This window comes from Aquila chrysaetos, chromosome 3 (genome assembly GCF_900496995.4).
Source record: "Aquila chrysaetos chrysaetos chromosome 3, bAquChr1.4, whole genome shotgun sequence".
Lineage (NCBI taxonomy): Eukaryota > Metazoa > Chordata > Aves > Accipitriformes > Accipitridae > Aquila > Aquila chrysaetos.
The window spans coordinates 68,920,942-68,945,070 of NC_044006.1; the positions used below are offsets into that span (position 1 = coordinate 68,920,942).

A 24,129-nucleotide genomic window follows, 5' to 3' on the forward strand; every position below is an offset into this window, starting at 1 on the left:
TAAGAGCATGATTTGACCCTAATGTCCTTAGATGCAATATCCCTCTCTCCCAATGTCATGTAGCATATGCTGTATTTTTTGTCACCTGAAATGGCTCAAAAGCATAAATAAATTGTTACTGGGTACTATAGAATGTTATGCCATACTGTTGTACTCTCAGATTAAAGAGAAAGCCTCAGCGTGGCGAAGAAGATGTTGAATTTGTGTCAGATTTCAACAAAATAATTCCAAAGAGAGTTGAAAGCTCCCACTGCAGTGAAACACTGAGCTCCTCTCACCTGTGAATGCAGGTTGGGTTCAGACCTCCCTTTGTGCCTTGAAAATCTCTTTCTTTGTCCATCTCTGTCACTGGAGAACTTTTACAGACTACCATCGCACACATCAGTGGAAGTGAGCTGAGTTTACATAATATAACAGCAATCTAGCGTAAGTTTGAATAGAAAAAAAGCCCTCATCACAAAATGAGATTTAATAGTGGACTAGCAATATATATTTAAACTCGTTTGGTTTAGGCACAATAAGGGAATAGATGCAGAACATGTAGTGGTGGATGCGGGGGAGGAAGAGAGGTTTGCTCATGTAGAGAGAAAACAAGTCATGCTGGCTTTATCCTATGCCATTGATTTCATCCTTTTTCCTGTGAATTTTCTTGTTCCAAGATATTTTTCTTCCAAAACAGCTGCTCATCTTTACAGCACTAAGTTTTGTTGATCAGCCTCTCTAGGCACTGAGGTAGTTCCCATCACCATAGTATCAGAGGCATTCAGAAATGGAAGAAAGGGGATAGCAAACCTATCTCTGCCTCTGCTTCGCCTTGCCTCTACCCCCCTGGCCTCTCAACAAGACACGTGATTTGGGCAAAATCATACTTTGCTCTCCTTTTCCTTTTAATTACCTATGGCTGAGGACATCAGAAGTGCTTGTGGGTGACATGCTGATCACAACCCATGGACTGGGGGACACTAATCAGTAAAAACTGATGTATCGGGGACTTCTACTGACAAAACACTTCAAAACAAGCTTCCCATTAAGCCCAATGGCCCACTAGGACTATTCTTATGTTCCAGTGCAAGCATATGCTTTGGTGTTTTGCTAAATCAGGATTTTATAATCAGGTGTTGTTCATACTATTAGGCATGTCATTCCATTAATGATGATAAAAAAGCAAGCATTAGTTCGCTAGTGAATGCCTGCAACCTGCATCACAGAAATGGAGGAATTAACTCTTTCAAAGGTAAGCTCAGAAGCCCATCTGGCCATTAAAGATTGTTATTAAGGTCTTGTCATGAACCTTTTCCCATTTTGTCCTGAGGCTAGAGTATTTTCAAATAAAGACCATCCCTCACTGAAGGGGGGACGTACACGTTTGCAGCCACGGGGAAGCCCACGTGGCACTCGAGCCTGCCAGCTCCACTGGGAGGATCTCTGGGTTCATCCTTGCAGCACACCTTGGAGGCCAGCTCAGGACTGGGGTTAACCTCATCCATGGATGTTGGTGTCTTAATTTTTTCTCATAGCTTAATTTCTGAAAGAGAGAATTCCTCTTACCTTGAACCAAGATGCTACTGGGACATACTAATCCCTAGTTACCTAATGAGGCCACAAGTAAGGCTGTAAAGCATGTGCAGTACTCACACAACTCTGCTCCTATGGACATCTGTGGTGGAATAGGAAAATCCCTCCTAACTGCATGTGCGTGTGTGAGACTAAATGCCAAAATGAGCTACCATGTTACACCAGTGCTAGGGTTTACAAAGAGTGTACCTTTACTGATGCTTTCCAGATGAACTGCCACTGCAAAACCTGCAACAGACTTAAGGTATAATTACTGTCACTGTTATCAGACTTTACAACGTATGTGAGTATGTATTGCTTTGCTCCATTGTAAGGAGGTTTGGGGGTTTTTATTTTAAAATAAAACTTTCTATTTTCTCCAAAGCTCATCCATGTAAATTCCTGTACAGTGTGGGGGGTTGTGGAGGAAGCAAAAGCCATACAATGCACAACCCGTGGTAATTAGCAAAAATATCTTTCAGATACCTTTTCTAAGTTGTGACTGTTATATTTACTGAATGAATGCATTCCATTTCTGATACAGCTGAAGAACATATGTTCAACGATATGAAGAATATATTGCAAATCAATTATTCTTATAGAGCTGATGTTATTTTTAAATATCTTCTCCTATCTTTTATCAAAGGAAACCAAATGAAATCATTCACTATTAGTTGCTTTTCTGAATTTTTTAAAAGATGGTGCTGAGTTATAAAGTTGAGTTAGGTAAATGAGGAGGTGCATGATGTTTACATTGACATGAACCTAATTACAGTTAGACTTAAGCCCTTAAATTACAAGAGTTGTAGGAGGAGTGTTAAGAATTGGGCCCAATCCTCCAAATCCAGTCCTGGGAACTAAACAAGTATATGTTCTAGATGTGTACAAGTTAGCTATTGCAGCAGCAATGCTTTAGGTGCGTGGCCCACAAGTTAGGCACCAAGACCCCTGTGAATGGTTGGGCAGATTTACATGCCTCCAGAAGGAAGTCCCAAATTGGCACAGGCTGGGCCAGGAGATTCCTAGGGCCAGGCAATAGGAAATGGTTGTCAAACTGCACAGCGAAAGGCCACGGTCTTCTTCAGAGCACACCATTGAGTATCCTTTAAAATAGAGCAGATTTCAGAATTGTAGCTGATCCCTGTCCTTGATAAACCATCTAATGACAAAACTGTATGTACAAAAGAGGAGAGACCTGAGGTCAGCATCTTTCTAAGCTTCAGAAGCTGTGGGCCCACATCTGCCCTAGGAGAATGCACGGACAACCAGGGCAGTAGGGGATAGGGGAGCAGAGATGGGGCAGTTACACTTTGGCTAGGGTGACCCTCTGCCCGTCTGCCTGATGCTTTGGCAGGCACTGTGTGAAGATGCAGAAGGGGACGGATGCGAAAGAGCCAAACTCTGTAGGTGAACTTCTCGGCTCGAAGGATTTCCAGCCAGGCTTCTACTCTTGGAGTTCATACAGGAGGGACCAAAATCCTGATTTCCTCTCAATCCCTTCAAAAAACGTCAGCTTAGGCACTTAAGGAAAATGAGGAAGGTGGTCTTAAAACATCTTAAACTGGAGGAAATTGAGGAGGAAATCAGCATCTCCCTGTCCCCTTTGGCTCTCCAGGCTCTGGGTTATTATAAGAAGGGTGAGAAACACAAGGACTTGCTTTGCTGTCCACAGATCACGTCTTAAAAGAAAGCACCTCCCTTTGCACCGAGGAAGGGAGCCAGTCCCCGCAGCAGTCAGGCTGCATGTGCCTATTTTCTGCATCTTGGTGCTGCTGATCACTACACAGCAGCGGTATCCCGACATCCAAAGTATAACCTAAAGAAAATGCTGTAAGTTTGCCGGCTGAAAGAGTGATCACTCGGCAAGATGGTCTGGCAGGTCTTGAACTAAGAAGCCACAGGCAGGTTTTCTGGATCTCGGCTGCAGGTGACAAAAGTTTACCTAAACTTGTTTCAACAGCATAAATCTTTGTGTGGTTTGGGCTCTAATTCAGTGCATACTCTTAGAAGTGACAAAGGGGCACTCGGTGGCATTGCCACAACAGACCCTTAGGTTCTGCAAAATATATTCTGCTCTAGGTGCAGATGCATTTTTAAGAATTTGTTTTTCTCTGGCTTTTCTTGAATTAATGTTAATAAAAGCTGCCCCAACCTCTTATTTTTCTATATGAACACAAAAATTGCAGCTGCCTGCCAAGTCTGCTGAGAGATGGATGTAATAATTTTCAATTGGACTGTTAGCCCAAAGGGAACCCGATAGCAAGAGATTGACAGATGCAGCATGGATTATCTTGTGCTCTGAACTCAGCCCAATTTGTGGTTTGTTGCAGGTGCTAAAGAGATTGATATTGCTGCTACCCTGGAGCACTTGAGGGACCAGAGACCAGGCATGGTCCAGACAAAGGTACTGTCAATAAATCCACTGGGATTTTAAATACATTAAAGGTCTTTCACAGTAGTTGTTTTCATGACAGAAGAGAGAGAGTATGACCTAATTTAACGCAGGTCGCTTGCTGATTACTCTGTTTGGCTCCCTACCAACTGAGGTTTATTTATGCTGAAGATTTATCTAGGCTACTTTCTTTGGTGTTTACTGCTCTTTCTTGTAACATCTCCAACATCTATCTTGATTACCATATATGAAGGGCAGTCAAGACAACAATCTATAGCCTACTAAAGAAAATGTGCATTTGAAAGAATGTTCTTGCTTTCATCCTGAAATATGGATTATTTTCTTAGAGTATCTGTGCATGTAATATTTTTTCAAAAGCTTCAACTCATTAAAGAGAATGTAACTGCTGCATTTGATTTTTTTCCTGAAAAAAAAAAAAAAAGTTTTGAATTAAAGGAAATATAGTTTTGTAGGAAATCAAGTCATTTTTAGTATTTTTGAATGGAAGAGCTTACATTGTGCCTAAAGCCGTGTCCTTTATGGATGTAGCATGGTAACTATATTTGTACCCTTTGGTGAGGTGAACATTTTGCTCTGTAATTCCTGTCAGTTGTAATAGTTTTGACATTTTTCCACAATGTAAAACTTTTAAAGATAGCTGATGGTGTGATTATAGTCCCTTAAATTAGCAATGAAACTTTCTATTATTAACAATTTCAGTCATGTATGGAATGATAGTTTGTGGTATTTGCTGCAAGTTAAGAGCTACAAATATGACAATAAAGAAACTCGTTCATGGCATGGAGACCAAATAAATCAGTGTATGACATTGTAAAATATCGAATGAGAGTTATAGCCCCAAACTGAGTAACAAGAGCAATGTGACAGCACTCCGTCTTGGCCAGGCTGGAACTGATAGGAAAGTCTGCAGCATTTAGGGAGTTGAAATTGCTGAGGGACAAAGGTGAAATAAATGTGTGTTGCAGGAATCACTGGTTCATAACTTTTCTTGAATCTCTTCCTAATCATTTTATCTTCCCACTAATACTAGGAGAAGTGGTGCTGGAGAACAGTTGGGGGGACATAGTTATTATTTACCAATTAAGTAAGTGCATGAAGAATAAAGATGAGCCAGTCAAAGCTGACTAATCTTTATCTGCAAGTAAGACATAAAACTGCACAAATCTTTCTTCTGCTCTGATTATTCAGACTGGAAAAAAAATGTGTATAGCACACCATATCCAACGTCACATATATTTACTCTGAGGGAAGATGCAAGTTTTGAACTACTCTGTAAATGCATCCAAAATATATGGCAGCTCTGTAGAAATATAGAGCTCAGATTCCAGTTTCCCTCTCAGAGCAGAGAAATTACAGCATGTTGCCTTCAACAAAAGAAAAAGCATAGCTCCAGAACCAAAGAATGAGGTTATGTGAACAACTTCTCTTACTTAGCTCAGAAGTAGTTACCCGAGTCCCATGAAAATCTCACTCGAGACGTGTTTTTCCCCTCCAAACATTTATCTGGAAAAGCTCCAGAAAAGAAACGTATCCTGTGTTTTCATCCAGGATGAAAAATTTTCTCAGGATATTGCTTATCTCTCCTCTTGCTCCTTCTTCCATCATTGTCATTTTCTCAAAACCACCCAAATCACTTATTCAAGCTAATGTCTTGCAAATTATAAATATCTGGTTACATGCTAGCAATGCACGATCCCCAGAGAATTTTTCTGATGGATTTAAACAAACCCCTGTGCTTTCCCAACTGAATACAAATGAGGAATATTAGACTCTTGGAGTAATTTAAAACGATGGATTAAAAGTCAGGTTAGAAATGCCAATTACAGAATATCCCTAGGCAAAATAAACACCAACTTACTTCAGCAATGTTATTGTGTTTCCAGCAGGCAGCGCTCCACATTTTCAATAAGCATGTGAAAGATTTGTTTGCAACATTTTGTCTGCTGGAAGGGATCTTTAATTCAAAAGCACTGTATATAATAAATGGTAATGAAATTATCATAACGACATTCTGCATTTCTGAGAAGCATAATAGAGGGTTTGTGGGTTTGTTTTTTTTTTTTTTTTGCAGGGGAATCATAAAATAGAATTGATATGCCACATGTGAGAGGAAAAAGTAATGAAGGAGGAATTGTATTCTCTGTGATGGGAAAAATATATATTTCCTTTTTTTCTCTCTCCTATATCTTTCCTCTTGCAATCTGTAATATTTAGCTAAGGTTCTTTATTGTGTCATATATGCTACATGTACTCAGTTTGTTTTCCTGGGAATTTTTATTTGTAGACTTAATGAAACATAGCTTATTATTTTTTACTAAATATATTCTTGTCACCTCTGCATTATAGGTGGACTGATGCCACAAAATGCCTGTCCAGCTCTGTTTTCTAGGCAAAGCTAGATGTTAAAGTTCATCTCCAGTCAATCTTCTACATGCGAATAGCATATGTGAATGATAGTGTAGCTGTACAAAACAACAAACTGAGGTCCTTTAAAAATTACTGAAATTAATTTGCTCTGACTGTGGTTGTTCTCGTGGAAAGGCACAGAAAGTGTGTAAAGGCTTTTCTTTGGAGGGTGTGATACACATCAATGGAATTTGCAGTATCTGCATTTCACCTGTGCATATTACACAAAAGGAAGGAGGGGGAAGAGCTCAGCTGTGCCATCCTAGAGAGACCACATCCTCACACATCTCGTGTCTGCTCTACTGTCCCTTTTACTGCAGTGTTTCACAGTCAGTTTTGACCTCTGGCTCTAAAGATGATGCTTTGTAAGTTGTTTTGCCTCAGTAGTTTAAGGTCACACCTAATGTTAGCTGGTGGTCTCCACTGAACTTGTCTCCAAAATCCATACTGAACTTGGGAGTTCATGTTGATCAATCCACGGTCCTCGGGCGAGACAGACACTTTTCCTCAGGTGGTGCAATGATGCCCTGTGCTCCCATGAGGGGTACGCCTCCGTGAGGGGTAAAGGCACTTGCAGGTCAGATGATCTCCAGCCTGACAGATCTTTACAATAAGGTGAACACGTCTTGGACCAACAAGGTTAAAGGGCAGATTTGCTCAGTGAATAACTTTAGAGTAATACGAGTTATTTTCAGGAATGGGACTAATTTTAAAGTATCGTAGCCCCTGATCTTACAAGCTTTTCCTGACTGTAAAATACCCAGATGAAGAGCACATTAGGTAGCCTCATTGCCATGGGCAGCTTCCCTTCTTCCGAACCGACGCCCACATCTTGGAAGAGGCATCTGCACATCTCTGAAACTTGGCTGCATCACCACGTCAACCCCATCGTGCTCAGATCAGCCTCTTCTGTTGTTGTGCTCCCCGAAGGACTGGCAGCGACGGGGACCAGCTGTCCCGCTCACATCTGAGTGCCGGCATCCCGGGACCACTTGCTTTGCCCCTCTCCTGCCAGCCCCGGCACAAAGGTCTCCCACCCTGCACTCCACTGGTCTCTCGCCTCGCAGGTCTGCACCGATGGGGTCCAGCGGCTGCCAGCTGCTCCTGCCAAGGCTCTTTTTCCCAGAGGCGAGCACTTCTCATGCATCAGCCCAAATTTCCCGAAGCTTTTTGAGCTGGTACAAGCACCCGGTTTGGTTCTGGCACGGCATGTCCAGATGAATGCCCTCTCTGCCTCCGCTGCCCTCCAGCTCCTCTCACACATTCAATGTACTCCGGTTAAAATACAACTGATGCTCCTGGGTGGCCACCAGCACTTCCAGTCTTTTCTTTAATTGCAGAGACCTTGGGGAGTGCGGGGAGGCATAGACAGGCATATACACCATTTTCTATGCCTAATGAGGGTGAGTCCTACTCTTTAGGGTGAACTGATATCTGATTAAAAACTATTGGCTGCAGTCCAGCAAATGTACAAGGATGCCACTTTGACAGCACCAAGCAGACAGCAAAATTCTTGAATGTCAGCGTCTCTGAGAAATTATTCTGAGTTTTGTTCTTCTTTTCCTGCTCAGGAACTGTGCCCATCATTGCTTCTCTCGGAGGCATCTCCACATGGGAGATGACTCTGCAGTGGGGTAAGACAAGGCAGAGAAGATTGGCACTGAATTGCAGGAATTAGAAGTCAGCTGCCTTTCTGAACTACGAGTTGCATATCTGTAGTTTGTTCTTTCATCCTTCCAGCAGATTTCCACAGTAAAGTGAAACACTGTGGAAAATGAATGCTGTTAGCCCAGTAATCACCTCGGGGGGCTGGCTGTGTTCTGTAGCCGTCCACCACTGCTGCGTACATACCTGCAGCCATCCCGCACAGCGCCTGGCAGGGCGAACTGAGGGGCTGGAGGTACCTACCAGACCACCAGTTTTCTAATTGGAGACACAGATAGTATCCCAGCAGTGATCTCAGGATGCTTTGCGGGCTGCATCTCAGACCTCCATTCTTAAAGTCGGTTCTGCAGCAGCTCTTGACCCCAGCTGGCTTAAACCACTGGAGTACTTCTAGAAAATCCAGAAACTTCTCCACAGTCCTTGTCTGGTGTCCTTGATTTGCCTATATTCTGAGTAAACTGCCCCCTTTTCTTTTTTCATCTGAAAAGCTGCAAATGCCAAATCATCCTGTCAGACACTTCAGTAAGGTAAATTTCTGAGAAAAATTACTTGCTTAGAAAATATAACACCTCTTAACCTTGAGGAAGTAAAACTCCTTTGTCCTTCTGTAGAACTACACAGTTCAGGAGTGTGTTAGGGTTGCACTTAGAGGAGGTGGCCATTCATGGCTGTGTCCTTCACACCTCTGCCAACCCAGGCCAGAAGCCCGTTAGTAATTTTGGTTTTATGCTTGCAGTAAATTAATAGCAGAGAAAAGCCTTCCCAAGTATTTCTTAAATAGGAGTGGTCTAAACGTCATTAGGTAATTTGTGGGTGCAGAAATGCCATTGAAAAGGGAGGCTGAAGAAGAAGAATAACAAGTAAACCAAAAAGCAGATACTGTTCTATGTAATAGATAGACAGTGAGGAGGTATTTATTCCAGCTGATTTCACCTAGAAACAGTCTTGAGAAAAGCCAAAGGCTCTGCTTTGCAGCATCTCACCTATTTCATATCTCAATTATGTTAACGAGTTTCCATCTCTGTGTCAGAAGGAAATGGCTGGTGATCAACTACTCCCAAACCCTTCTGACCATGCAATTGCAATACATCATTGTGTCCCAGTAGCTTAGTTTCTGCTACCAACATTTTTCTCCATTAAAATGACTCCAACTTCAAGATGCTGTCAGACATGTTATATGGCATCAATAATCCCAGAACATTTTGTTCCTTTCCGTTGCAGTGTACAGTTCATCCTGCATATTCATGTTTTTAACAATGTCTTGAGGACGCTCGGCTGCAGAATAGTGCACCAGGCTTTTGGAAAGTGTTTTATTATTCAGAGTATGCGTTTGTTCTCTCCACAGGAGCAGTTTGAGTTTGCTTTGACAGCAGTTGCAGAGGAAGTGAATGCAATACTCAAGGCACTTCCCCAGTGAGCGGCTCGGCCTCCCAAAGGTTCCTGCAGGATCCATCCCTCGTTTTCCTCATCCTCAGTCCCTGTGAATGTTCTTGGAAACCGTGACCTGACCTTAACTGTGTATCTTCTGTTGTAACCACATAGTGATAGGGTCCTTACAAACTCCTTTAGCTGGTAAAAGTTCAACAGTTAAAATGTGTATTCTGTTTTTTGGGGTTTTAAACAAGTTTTTAAAAGTACATTGAAGCCTCGGATTAAGTGACAGAACAATCCATCTAATTTCTTTCACATCCTTGAAGCCCTGAATGTCACACTTTGAAAGCACACATTTATGTTCTTAATAGCAAATATACAGTATTGTGGGTAATTAGTGCAGTCAATATAGTCTCAGAAAACAGTGTTCTGTTATATTCTGTAACTTCTCAAAGGCTGAATAAGAGGGGGGGGCCTGAAGAGGATGGTGATTGTTCCTATACAATGCCGAGCTAGAGCATGAAACAGTGCTGAGGGTGTGAGTAAACACAGGTCCAGGCTCTGGCAAAGAGAGCTTGCACCTTCTCATGCTGGGCTTTGGCAAGCAAATGTTTTCTTAACTGTTGTTTACTTTTCAGCTTTGTGCCATGAATGGAAGAAAATCTGAACTATAAGTAAGTAGGCCTGCACAGTTGTTGCAACTGGGGAGAACGAGTTGGTCACATTAAGGGGAAGCCGGGGGATAACGAGCACAACAACTCTGACCGTGTACCTACCACTGACAGCGTGGGGAAGGAGAGTGTAGACTCACCTCAGGTGATGGGGAAAGGCCCTGTCAGCAGTCAGGTAAATGTCCGGAGCTGTTGTGGAAACAGATTGTTGATTTTATGGGATTACTGAGGAAGAAAACGGGACTCTCCTCTTTATATTTTTGCATTTCCCTCTGTAAAACTGTGCCGTGCCATCCTTTTTAGCTGGGAAAAATATATTTCTGTAAAAGCCTGGCTGAGGGAGAAATCTCCAATCTGCATTTTATGATTCTCATCGAGTCAGTCTGATCCAGACATTCGTTGCACCTTTCTGCAGAGGCTCTGCTTGCTCCTTGTTCTGAATGATACCTATTTTAACTAACCATTAAGGGATAAAGAAGCACACAGGTTGAATTTCAGAGATTCTTATGTTCTCAAAATCCTAATGCCTACTGTTTCAAAGTAATGCTAAAATGTGTCTGTGAATGGTTTGGTTATGCAATCTTGCTTATGTGAATTCATAGCTTTAGTTGTGGTACTCTTCTGAAGGAATTTAAATTATTGATAGAAAGTACTCTGATATGTTTGAATGAAGGGCCTGAGTAAAATCATCAAAGGTACCTATGTGATCTAGGCTCTTAATTTCATTTTCAAAAGTGAATACTTCGATGCTTTTTCATATGTTATCCTACATCTCCATGGTTTAAGAATCTGGGGTGCTTTTTTTTCCAAAATCTTAACAGTGTTGTGTGCTTGAAACCATATTAAGCTAATCGTTTAACTTCAGCACTGGAAAATATATCACTGAATTTAATTTGAGAAGGGGAAGCTTTTATAAACTTCTAATCAGTGAAATGTTAAAGATGACAATATCACAGAGTTTTGCTGGCACAGAGGTAACAGGCATCTGTCGAAATCAACCATGTTGCAATTTTGTGTTGTGGGTGTGGACATTGGTGATTTCTTCTGTTTAGCAATTAAAGAGTTATTTAAAAAAAAAAAAAAAGCAGAAGGCTTGTTACTTTTTGCCATACATTTTTGTATGCTTTGCTTGGTATGTGCTGTTGCTTAATTTGTGCGTTCCATTACTATAGCAGTACAGAGCAGTTACTGCAGATGCCATCATCCTCTTAAGTACACATACTGTACATTAAGCCACATGTTTATTTTATGGCCTAAGCATTTTAGAGCTTTCCTAGCAATAACTAAAAAAACTAATGGAGTATGAATGAGAAAATTGCCTTTTTCATTTGATAATTTAGGTTTAACAGGATTCTTTTATTACTTTAGCTAAAACAAAATTGCAGATCAGGGCAGATGAGATCAGTTTGAGCAGTATCAGCAAGTGTTTGAAGTAGATTTACTGTGAGCCATGTACTGCAGCTTTCTGAAAATACAGGTAGTTATATCCAAACAAACTGTCCAAAGAATCAAAATCAGGGCATCCTAAGCCAAGCCCTCCGATTATTGGGTAGAATTATTTCCCAGAGCAAGATGCTGTGCCATTACCTACTGCCAATGGGCTAATGTGTTTTTAGCACGGATTTCTGCCATGGGATTCATTAGCGTTCGCCTTCTGACTGTCCCTGTGCATACCGCAAACATGGCTGACAAGCTTTTCGTTTGCACTTCAGGAATATTTTTTAATTGTTCTTTTGCAAATATTTGCATTTCATAATAGCAATTTCAGGGTGATCCCTATTAATTCACAAGCAGCTGAGTGTAGGACTTAAATATTGCTCTTCATGCTTTGGAGTTTATTTAGCATAGATTAGAGGGCATTAATCTTCCCCAAGGCTAATGGGGCAGGGGTCTATTGTTTTATTCATACTTGTAGACCAGTTTACACAACAGAAAGATGCAGTCTTACTCAGAGGGTTAGAGTCTGTCCCACTGAATGTCATTGACAATCCTGTTATTTCAGCCATGTTTTGTACAGTTCTTCCACAAAGAGGTGTCAGGCTTATTCTGTTGACTGTAAACTATCACACAGTATTTTTTCTGCAGGTAGCGTACTGTTCACACCCCTCGATAAACGCCCTGCTTCTGGGGGTGATAACCTGCCGCGGGGTCTATTAGTGAAACGCAGGTTTCAGTTGCACCAGGGCAATCCGGAGGGGTTTGACAATCCATTTCCCGGGAAGATGCCAAAGCCATGGATGAAGCCACAGAGATGGGTTTCTCATGCAGGGCAGGTATTTCTTTACCCTTTTCACTGCAGTTAACTTAGTCCTTGTGATTTGGCAAAGGATGTTGTTCAGGCCACCGCTGGCCACTTGCACTGGACGTGTGTCCTGCCCCATGTTCACTGGCAGCTTGAGTTGAGCTTCTTCCTGGAAGCCAGCATCACCCGAGAGCTCGGAGTCAAATGAGAGCCACCGTCCTTCCCCGTTCAATATTCTGCTTTATCTTGAGTAAACTTATTGAGATTGAAGCTTGGGCTGGTGCCCGACGCGTAGCCATAAACAGCATGTGTTTAATATTGACCATGCTCGTGTTCTTGATAAAGACAAATTGAATCTACAGGTGCTGTGTCTGTGGATGAATCTTCAAATGACATTTAAGCGGGAGAGCTGCAGAGGGGCAATTCAACCCCAGTGCTCACAGTTTCCTTCCTTGCTGGTCAAAGCCTGTGGCAGAGGGAGAAAACCCTGTTTTCCCACAGGCACAGCAGCGAGCACAGCTGCTGGCACCGAGCAGGGCAGTGACCTGACCAGACCCCACGCTCATGTAGTCACAGTGTGTGCAGATAGGAGAGATGGAGAGGTGGTCGTCACCAGCGTTGATAGTTTGTAGGAGTAACAGCACAGTTGCTTTCTCCAGCCTTCGCCCTTCCCATGACAAGGGCTGAGATTTAGAGGGATGGAGGGGCAGGACAGCACCATTCCCCAAAGACCAGATCCTTGAGGTTCAGCCCTAGCCACAGGGAAAACGGTGTGGGGTTTGCTGTTGGCTTCACATGTTTCAGGTGTGAGCTCTACCCAGTGCTCCTGACCATTGTCTGTGGGACCTGGTGCAGCCCAGGTAACATCCAGTGGAAGTCCTTGGCAATTGAGAGGGCCAAGAATGAATTTCAGCAGAAAATCCCATATCCAAATCTCAATCCAGTAGTAAAACAAGCAAGATTATTTTTATAGATGCTACTAAACGTTTAAAACATTTTAAAATATTTTTTAAATCTACACCAATGACTAAACCTTGTTCCTGTCTCTAGCATGCATGCAGAACCAATCTCCATCTATCCCCAGGGGAATGACAGCTATAGTACCTGTAAGGAGTTCATGCTTTATTAGTCAAGTGGAACATTAATAAAACCCAGCCCACCTCATAATTTCCAGAATAGTCATTAATTAAAAAACCTGTTTATTGGAATAGAAAACAAGTATTTGATTAGGTTTGTTACAGAACAATAGCTCTCCTAATTTTTATTCTGCATATTTTATTCTTTGTTTAGAAAATTCTCTTAAGAAGCAGTTGAGATAATTCGCTTTTTAAAACTGTACAGTTTCTATGGTTTTGCTTTTTAAATGAGAGTACACTTTGTAGATTTGATTATTATATTTTTCTGTTAAGATTACATTGGGCATTACAAAAGCATTCCCCACCACAGTGAAAAGAAAGCTATCCTGTCGGTTTATTGTAAAAGAAAAAAAAATAATTAAAATTGCAGAGCTGTGGCATACTCGATCCAATTAGAGCATGACTCTTTACTACTCTTCGTTTACCACATTAGAAATAAAGTTACACCAGCAAGGTTTCATTTGAAGCTGTTCTTGCATGCTGTTTGTACTGTATTTGATGGCATAATATTGTTTTGTTTACACCTTTTCTTTCTTGTCATTCTATTATATTCTTTATATGTATATAGTTTAAAAAAAATTATACAAAGTATTTTGTTCTACCTCTGTAAAAATCATATTTGTGAATAAAGTCACATTGTCTGTGGAGTATGGTATTGTGAATACAGCATTCACAGCTGGTGCTTTGCTTTTATTTGAGGGGTGGGAGCGGTACCTCCATGCATTGCTGGAGAGCTGGATTCTGAATATCCGAGGTGGGCACGCGGGGCTGAAAGAGAGTGGCACAAACGTCCTGCTGACGGCTTAGAGGTGCACGTTTAAGCTGCTCTGAGCAGAAGAGATTGCAGCCACCTCTGGCTCGGGAGTGTGGCTTGTGATATTGGAGCTTCCAACGTTTTGATCAAGGCAGACTCCTGTGTTCAGACCAGAAAGTAAAGCAGGAAAAAAATGACCAAATTACAGCGACCCTCCTTGTACAACCGGGAAGTGAAAATATTTGGCCTATAGTGTGTGTCACAGAGTGTACAAGTTAACAAATGGAATAAATGATACCTTCTTTCAGGAAAATTAAAGGCAGGAAAATGTTTTGGGGGAGGGAAGGCTGGTGGGTCAGAGCATCACATAATGGGTGGTACAGCTGCCCAAGGATTTATAGTTTTAAAATAGTAGCAGGATTCACAGAAGGATTTGAAAGGGTAATGGAAAATACTCACTGTTAAATTAAACAAGGTTAAGAGGGATAAAGTGTGAGGTTCCCACATGAGCACAGCATAAAATAACCAGTCTTCTCCTCAGGGGATAGGAAGTAATTTTCCCATAAGCACTGTCCATTATATGAAGGTTTGTATCTTCCCATGAGATATCTATTGTTGGCTGTTATCAGAGGCAGTCTTTAGGATTAGACAGCCCTGGTATGGCAATTTTCATGGTCCTATATTGTGTGTTAAAATTTCACTTGTGTTTTGAAGAAGACTTAAAATAGTTTGCCGCTTACCTGGAAATAACTAGGAAAATGTAAATAGAAAGGTAGAAACTGTCCTGGTCCAGCTCACTCCCTTCCCGTCAGAAGAATCACATTTTACATTCTTTAACCTTGTTTATGTAGTTGCGTGTTTTAATATCTATGCCTTTCTCAGTGTAAGAAGGTGACTTTCATCTTGGAAGCAAAATACATGCACCATTATAGCTATTTTCCTGGTGGTGTAATTTAGGAGGTCTTTCATCTCCAAGATAGCTTTCTGAAGCCTCTGGTAACATCAGATGGAGGACAAAAAGAGAAATACACTTAACTGTATAACTACTGGAGCATTATGTATCTTCTAGGCAAACACAAAAGCTATCGGTTGCGCATACCTTGATTTGTGCAGCCAGCACTTGCTTTTGCTTCATGCTACCCAGATACACGCAGCTTCTCCCTCTCTGGTGCTGTAACTACAGGATAGTGTCTCGGCTGCTGCCAAGGGGCATTACTTTCTTGCTCTTACTCTTGGGTTTGTATTTATGGCTCTAGCCGATTCTCAGACTGGGTATTGGCTTCCAGTAGTGCTCAGGAAAGAGCTGGGTTTGAGCTGATGCCTGGAGCATCCCGAGCACACCTGAATACTCTTGCCGTGCAGCCCGGGCTGTGATAACACACCTCGTCTGAGGCTGAGCTGTTCACGCTTTTGGGGAAGCAGGAGGACACAGCAGTCAGTGAACTGGGGGAGAGGAGGAAAGAGCTGCCCATCTGCTGCCCTGTTTAGTGCCAGTTTGAAAGGGAGGGACTTGCTTCTGCTCCTAGATAAACTACTGCAGCCCCTCATACAGTATAAAAACCAGGAACTTTTCATGTTGCCCAGAGTTCCTCGGGGTTTTATTTTTAGAACTTGTTGTAAAAATTCAGTGCTGATGGGATTCATATTTCTGGTTTGCATGCTGAGCAAACACAAAGAACCACGCACCCACAGGGAGGAGTAACCGGTAGGCTGGGTTTATTCTTGGTTTAGTGATAGGACCAGCACACTGTGTGCTTGAAACAACTGAATCCTTGGTGAAATTCTTCTTACTGCAGTGGAGGTAAGCCAAAAATTAATTTCTCCCCTTGAGAACGCACCAGTTAGTTAGCCCTACATGCAGGTAAATCAGCAATCCAGAAAAAAGACTCTACGTGGATGACTATCCTGGGAGATACAAACTCAAACTAAGTTTTGGGCTATATGACTGATGTAGTGCCCTGCAACAGATTTTTCCCTGCAGGAGCTTTGTCCACAGTTCTCAAAGATAGAGGAATGTGTTACTCCATCATTTCCAGCAGATGTTAGAGGTGGGATTCATCTTAACCTACCTCCGAGTAGCTTTTGCATGGACTTCTACAGACAAGCAACTCGTCATAAGCTTCCTATGTAGTCAGTGAAGGAAAATAAGCACTTTTAGGGTGTGATTTATCTGATCTAGTTTGGATGTCTACTTTACCATAAGGGGATTCATCCTATTCACCCCATACCCTGAAACAGGGAGTTTCAAAATTTAACTATGTGTAAGACAGAAAAGCATTTTCTTTTGATATTGTAAACCTATTGCCTCATAACTGCATTGGATCACTTGTGAGAAAAAGGGAAGTAAGTTCTGATTTTCTAGACCATGAATTTATAGACATCCTTATCCTATTCCTCCTCAGTTTTTCTGTTCCACGCTGAAGACTCATTTCTCCTCTTACAGAAGTTGTCCCGTGCCTTTGATCACTTTTGCTATACCTCACCTTTCCTTGTCCATTTCTGTTTCTACTATGCTTGCTCTGAGGTGCACAGGGCCCAGGCTGCAGTCCACTGTCACGTAGTGATGTTTGTATATTTTTTTCCTTTTCTTTGAAATTTCTAACACTCCATTACCCTTCTCCACTGCTGAGCACTGAGCTGGTGCTCACAGGCCACCTTCATTCACAGCAACAACAAATCCTTTTCTTCAGGGCAATAGCTCACCCAGAGGTGATCATTATGTCTTTATTGTTACGGATGTGCATTACTTTATCATCAGCGATTTCATCTGCCATCTTCACAGTCCTGCATTATCACATGGTTTCTCCATGACACTTCACAGTTACTTTTGTTTTTATGACGTTAGATAGTATGTGTCGCTCACACTCTGCCACCTCCTCCTTTTTCACATTGTTTATATTGGGAAATCACCACCACTGCAAAAACTGCCCCTTTCTTCACAACCTGTTTCTTATCTTTTAATTACTCATTAACCCACAAAAAACTTCCTCCTAATCCAATGGCAGCTCAGTTTTTGTAAGAACCTTTCATGAGACAGCCTTTGCCAAACGCTTTTAGGAAGCCAAATACACAATATCAAGTAAATCACCCACATCAACGTGCTCACTGATTCTTTCAAAGCCTCTTAGGAGGCTTTTGAGACGCGACTTCCACCTGCAAAAGCCATGTTGCTTCTCCCTCCCCTTTATGCCATCAGTTATGTAGGATCTAGACATGAAGGCATGGCTGCAGCTTATACAATAAGACGTACTAAAATCGCTTTGGTATCCTTTGGGAGTCGGTGGAGAGCTAGTGAATGGACTTTAAAATGGAGCTCCACAGCTCAACTAGTGCCCACTCAATGCAGCACTTGGAGCACATTGCTCAGGGTCGTTTCCAGACAAGTTTTGAGTATCTCCAGAGATGCAGATCCCTCTGGGTCCTCTTTGTGAAAAATACCTTTTCAAGACCTAATTGAAATTTCCCTTGATGCAGATTGATCGCAAATCAGCTCCCCAAAAGGAGACGCCTACACTTGGACAGACAAATCCCTCTCTAGGCTCCACCAACAAGGTTGTCATTTACTGTAGTGGACACTCAGGCATGTAGCACACATGGAAGCATTTATATTTAAGTGTCTTAATCCATGAGCTGAATCCCACCCTCCGGGCAGGATTCAGCGCTTGTTTGTAAGTGTTCGATGTCACTGCAGATGCTGTGGGTATCCTGCCTAGCCTCCAGCGCTCACGCCAAATGGCTGAGAGTCTGAAGTCTTGTGTTTTGTTTGCCAGCCCTGTGCTGGTGGCTTAAATCTCCTGAGGTGCCTCAAATGACGTTGGATGCCTACATTCAGGGAACTCAATCCCACATCATGTGTCTACCAGTTGGATTCTGTAGCTTCTACCGAAATTCACAGTATGGGAAGGAATTTCACAGGGCAGTAGTTTCCCAGATATAACTCACTACTCCCAAACTGGCAGAACCTTTTGAAAACCCTCATTATGCCTGCTTGAACATCCATCAGTACTGGATTTAAGGTAGGGCTGTGACTTCAGCAGCAGACAGCATTGCTTGAGCATATGCCAAGACCGGTCACGAGGTGCTGTGTTGACCACAGCAGGGCACAACTGGAGAGTAGCCTTTATGCTGGGTAATGTCTAATGGCTTTGTGTACCTCACAGCCAGTGACAGCATCGTGTGGGAGCACAGGCACTGTTGCTTTCCAGCACAAGAGGCGAAAAAAAGGAAAAGTGGCCAAAAACATGGTATTTAGACTTTTGAGTTCATGTAAAAAAAGCCTAGTGAACAGCAGTGTTCTCACAGCACTTGTTTCTAAATGTGGCATCCATTTCCTTCACGCAGGAAATCTGCTCCATTTTCCAGCAGATTTCATTTGTGTTGTCCAAGTTAGAAATGTTTGTTCCTGCATACGGATATTATGATAGAGAGCGAGCATGAGCAAGACCAGTTCTTGCAGCGTTACTGATGTTACACCTAATCTGTTGGGCAGAAGCCAAAGTAGACCCACAGCTTTGCGATCCTGATAAAAGCATTGCCAAGGCTGAAAGGAAGCCAGTGCTCTTGTAAGTGGCTGAAGGGGGAAAAAACCCCCACCATTTATTCCAGAATTACCTTTTGATTATTTATAGATTTGTTTCCATGAGCAGGAACACACATCTCTTTTTGAAAAGGGAGATTAATTTATGATCTGGTGTGTCTAGCCATGCATGGTTGAAGGAGTTAGGTAAGTGACCCGACTCAGCGAGACATTCCTTACAGAACAGAAGGTCTTTAGCATTGACCTTTTTATCTGTTCTACTGTTCATTCTAAGTAGAGACCACAGTTTTTTGTTTTGTTTTGTTTTAAATGAGGTATAAGAGAAGCTGAAATAACAATCAGATCAAGGGATCTGTTAGGACTTGTCTGAAATGAGTTACAGTTCTGCCCATCCCATGTACCTCCATTGCAAAGACCCACAAGACAGGCAACCAAGCCAAACTGTGCTCCTAAGCGGTTAGGTAGGACTTGGCCTTCCTTATAGTTTTAGCACTAAATGCTGAGCCTTTTGGAGAAACCCTTAGGTTATGTCAGTTGTGTTAAATGACCTTCTTTATTTTTCTCTGAGGTTGAGGGAGTAAAGACACTACAACAACATGATGAGATAATGCGATGTCTTGGGAAAGAAAACATTCTTGATGCACTGCTGGCTTGTACACTTTCAGGTATTTTGTTCTGAAAGATTTTGTTATAGCTGTGTTTGCTGAACCAGACTCTAGACCATGTCTTGCTTGGAATCTCAGTTGTGCCAGATTCCTGCCCTGCTTCACTTCCACTTCCCTTATCCCCCATGACGAAGATGCCAAACGGAGATGGACATCGTTTGTAGGCTGGTGCCCCTCTGACGTGAAAGTGTAAGGCATAAGAATAGAAATCTTGAAGGTAAGACTGCTGTTAACATGCTCTCTGCAGGAAAAATGTGGGTCCTTGCCCTATAGCAGAGAGGTTACAGCAGTAACCTCATACCATGACATTTGCCAAGGAATGGGATGGATGGACACGTTTGTAGTGATCTGCCAGTGTTATCATCTCACTGCGTGGGCATGTTCCAGTCTCTAACAATGTTGTTCTTCACAGTAAGAAAAAGAACACAGTTTTTGTCAGTGCTGTAGGTATTTACCCTGGGAGACCTTCACAGCTCTTCCCATTCTGCATCCACCCAAACTTGCTTTTCTGTAAGTTGCTAACACAACATCTAACATGCACAAAACCACGTAAATGTCCACAAAGCTCCTTTTTAGCAGAATGCGGGCTTGTAACAGCTTTTGTAATTTTCCTTGATGAATGCCAGTCCTGTAAAAGCAGGACTTATGTAAATGGCAGGCAAAAACAGCCCTGCCATACATAACCAATGCTATTCCCCCATCCTAAAGCAGACTCCTGCCACTATATATGCAAGTCTAGCTGGGTCTGACCAGCATGAGTCACTGAGACCACCACATTTTACAGGTTTGTTCTGAATAGATGGCTGATGCTGCATGTGTTTGTTACACTACTTCTAATGTATGTCAATTAATTAACAATTCAATGCTGGCTGAAAATGCCATTATAGCTTTTACTTTTGGCATCTGTGAAAGCTCATTTAATATTATTAAGTTTTTTAAGTCAGGGAAAAGTAATTTAATTAGTTGTCTGAGTTTCCCTTTAATGTACAGTGAGATATGGAGGGTTGGGCAAGAGGGGAAGGAAGCACCAGGACCTTAATAAACTCCTCCTGCCTGTACCCAGGATTGGGGAATGCCTGGTGCCTCTGTGCAGGTTAGAGCATGCAGGAGATGACAGATAATGGCACAGCAGTGTACCACTAACAGATATTTTTATAAATCCTCCAGTAAATATTCACTTACACACACACACACACACACACACACACACTTTCCTCTCCCCATCCCATCTGATCTCCCAACCCTTCAGTCTGTAATGTAGGCATAGAGGGTGGGACTTGCTTCCCCTAATCCAACAAGCTAAAAATTAAGTGGTAGTCTCTGCTAATCCTTTCTGCTTCCTCCCAAACCAGCAGAGAGAGATAAGAAGTGGTGAGTTATTTAGCCCAGAATCATTTAGGGGCTGAAAGTGGAAAAATACTGTTCCCAGTGGAAAATACAGGCTGGGTGTTAGGTAGGCAGGACATTAGTGAAATAGCCTCTCACGCAGAAGGAAAACACCACAAAATGTGGAAGGACTCCCACCTGGCTATGGGCTTTAGGTGTCCCCTGAAAGTTGCCCCTCCCCAGCGTGCCCAGGGCTCTCGTCAGGGAAACTGCATCTCTTACGGGAACGTTGCACTGCCAACAGGCAACTGCTAGACCCAGCTCCCACAAACCCTCCCTGATGTGCCAGGAGGACTGCAGCACACAGCTGAGAGCGAGGATTGCCCATGTATAAGCTAAGTTTGTGTGAGGATTATGAATAATAGACATTTTGAAGTTGCATAGAAAAAAACGATGACTTTTGGCTTTCTTTTCTAGCCAGAGAAAAACAATACTGGACAGCGTTCCAGCTCTTAGAGCTGTCCCATGTGCTGTGACACAGGTTTGCTCTTCTGCAATCTTCAAACTTAAGTTTGCCAGATATTTATGATGGGAGTGCAGGTGGTGGGCAGTACCTCTGGTGTCCTGAACCAGAGCTGAGAAGCTGCCCTGGCATCGTGTGAAATGGCTCAGAAATAGATGGGGATGGAAGGCATCCTGTCTTTAACAAAGTTTGAAGCCACCTGAGTGATGTTGCAGCCATATGGGTGAGTACCCTGTCCACATCAGAGGTGCAGAATCACCTTCTGGCCCAACTGCAACCGAAGTCCAGCCTTCTTTTGACCATATTTCAGCCAAAAATTCACCCTTGTTCAACATTTAGGTGAAGGATGGGGGACCCCATTCCACTTGGTTTGCGCCCAAGTTGAATCAATGAAGGAGCTTTTTGCACTGTAACAGGGAAAGCAGCCCTGATCTGAGAAAGGACAAGGGTGTGGGGTTTTTTCATAGTACACCGTGGTCCCTCCTGACCTCAAAGGCTCTGAAACAGGACAGCAGCCCTTGAGCAGAGTAGCGTCAGAGCTAAGCGACGACCTGCCCTCTTACAGCACCAAGCACAGGAGGAAGGAGAGACCAGCACCAAGGAAGCTGAGCAGGGATTTCTTTCCCTGCCTCGCCTTGGCATGAGATTTGCTGATAATGGCATCGTTTTGTGAATGACAAGATCTTCTGCCCCTAGAGAGAGGGGGATAAATTCATTAGCCAAATGAAGGGCTCAGAGGTGAATCATGACAGGCCTGGTAATCTGATAAAAAGAAATGTTTCCTTATTAAAATACAAATGGAAAGCTTTATTATTGTTATTTAAAAACCCTGTCTTCCCCACTGAAAGGCCAGCAGATAAAGGATGTGATACAGATCACTTTTGTTGGCTCTGGGAAAAAGTGAGCTATGGAAAGGAGGGCACAAGACAGGTTTGCACTTTTCACCTGGCTGGTCTGGAGACTTTATTGCTCCTATTCCTTATGTCTTTTCTCCTTCCTGTCCGCCAGGCTACTATAATCTGGTCTGCTTTCCTTCCGTATTTGACTTAACATCAATATCTCCACTGTCTCTAAACACCTTCTGGCACTTGAAGGGCAACAAAATGAGTTTGTAGTGCCTTGTTAACTTTCTTCCTGATTTTTTTTTTTTTTTAAGCTTTGCTTATTTTTGAAAATGCATTTTGTTGGACAGTTGCAACTAATAGGACTGTGCCTGTGACTCTTGACTGCAAATTCATGTTAACTTGTCTGCTAACACAGTGGGTTTTTTTCCCACTGCGGACCATACCTTGCCTACCGATGTTTATCTGTGCAACTCTCTCTGGAGCTGTCATATATATATATCACAGATCTATGTATACATAAACAACAACAGAAAAAAAAGAAAAAATAAGAGCACAGCTATGTGGATAGCCAACAGATGGATAAGTGTACCTCCAGACATTTGTGCTGGATAAAAGAGCACCACAGCACTCCTACCAGGCACATGTTCACTTACTCATGGTTGGGCATCTATAGCTTTTTGGTGTAGGAGATGGCCACCCCTTCACTACCATCTTGGCTCTGGGAGTTATTTTGCCTGTACTGGTGTCCCTGCACCTGGTTGGCAGCAGTGCCTCTCCCACCAGTTCCCTCCACTGATTCCACCTATACAAGGTGGTTCTAACTGGTAGGAAACTGCAAAGCTGATAGCCTCCCAGCAAGCTCTCTCTCATTGTAGCTGTGATTTTTGATGTGTTTAATGAAAGGGAGGTGGTGAGGGACAAAGTTCTAAAGAGGAAGTCAGTAAATTTGGTTTCCTAATGGAACTTCAAGGATAAACAAATAGTTTCATTGTGCCACATATAAAATAGGCATAGTGATGTTCGTTTTTGTTGAGTACTGGTATGTGCATGTAGATAGTGGCACAGTCTGCAGTTAATTCTTCTCTCTCTCTTGTGTGGCTATACAGAGTGGGTCAGGGTGCAACATACAAAGTCAAGATAACTGAGTTTCTGTAAGGATTCCTGGAGCTAATTTAAGATATTGGAAAGTTTTAAATTGGATTTTTTTGAAAAAAAATTAAGATGTCCACTTTCCAACTAGCGGGAGAGTCAGCTGCAAAACTGACAGATTTCTATTGAAAAAAAACAAACAGTATTTGTAAAAAAATTGATGGAAAAAATTTCATTGAAAGTTTGCTCTTCAGGACCCTCTGGTTCAAAGGACCTTTTCCTGAGGCTTGGCTACCCGAGACTGAGACTCTAGCCCAGTCCCCACAGCTTCTGGTTGAGTAAGAAACTCTCCATTTTTGTTTTTCATTGCGTAAAAACTCAGGCTGGATTCTGTGCATCTGCTACCTGCTGGGTTCTCAGGGAAGAAAATTACTACCTACCATGTCCAGAAATGTTTAATAACAAAATTACCTCAGACTTTGAGGAGCTTCACACCTGCAGAGATAGTCACAAATACTTTGCCTATTATTAGCCTTAAAGACAAAAACTAGAAGGTAATTCAGAACCCAAGTAGGTGTTCAAAAGGTTGTGATAGATGTCATTGTAAGCATCCTTATCCTTGGGACTTTAGTCCTAATGGTTCCATGCCTGAGGGTTGACATATGTCCCTTCGTTTCCTGTCCCACATCTGAGAATCTTGTGTCACCTGCCAAATCCCAACAGGACAGGCCAGCAGTGGGCATGAGACACACCAACGAGTTGCTCGCATCCGTAGCTGGCTGCCGGGAGGACCATAGCCCAGGCAGGGCCTGCGCGACTTTTTCTCATTGCATCCCCCCAGAAAGGTCGCGGGGTTGTTGGCCCTGCCAACAGACACAACAGATGAGGCCAGGGCTGGGTCTGTCCCTCCAGACATCCCTCTCTGAAGGGGC

At 42.6% G+C, this 24,129-nt stretch overlaps 1 protein-coding gene across 1 annotated transcript in view; it reads left to right on the plus strand.

Annotated features, from left to right (window-relative positions):
- The window catches only part of PTPRN2 (protein tyrosine phosphatase receptor type N2), a 664,954-nt gene extending 650,849 nt beyond the window's left edge, over positions 1-14,105 (plus strand). The window contains exons 22-23 of the mRNA XM_030008997.2: positions 3,885-3,958; positions 9,384-14,105. Of these exons, the coding sequence (XP_029864857.1) occupies positions 3,885-3,958; positions 9,384-9,455 (146 nt within the window). The 3' untranslated portion in view covers positions 9,456-14,105. The remainder of the gene's footprint in view (positions 1-3,884; positions 3,959-9,383) is intronic.
- Positions 14,106-24,129: the final 10,024 nt, after the last annotated feature.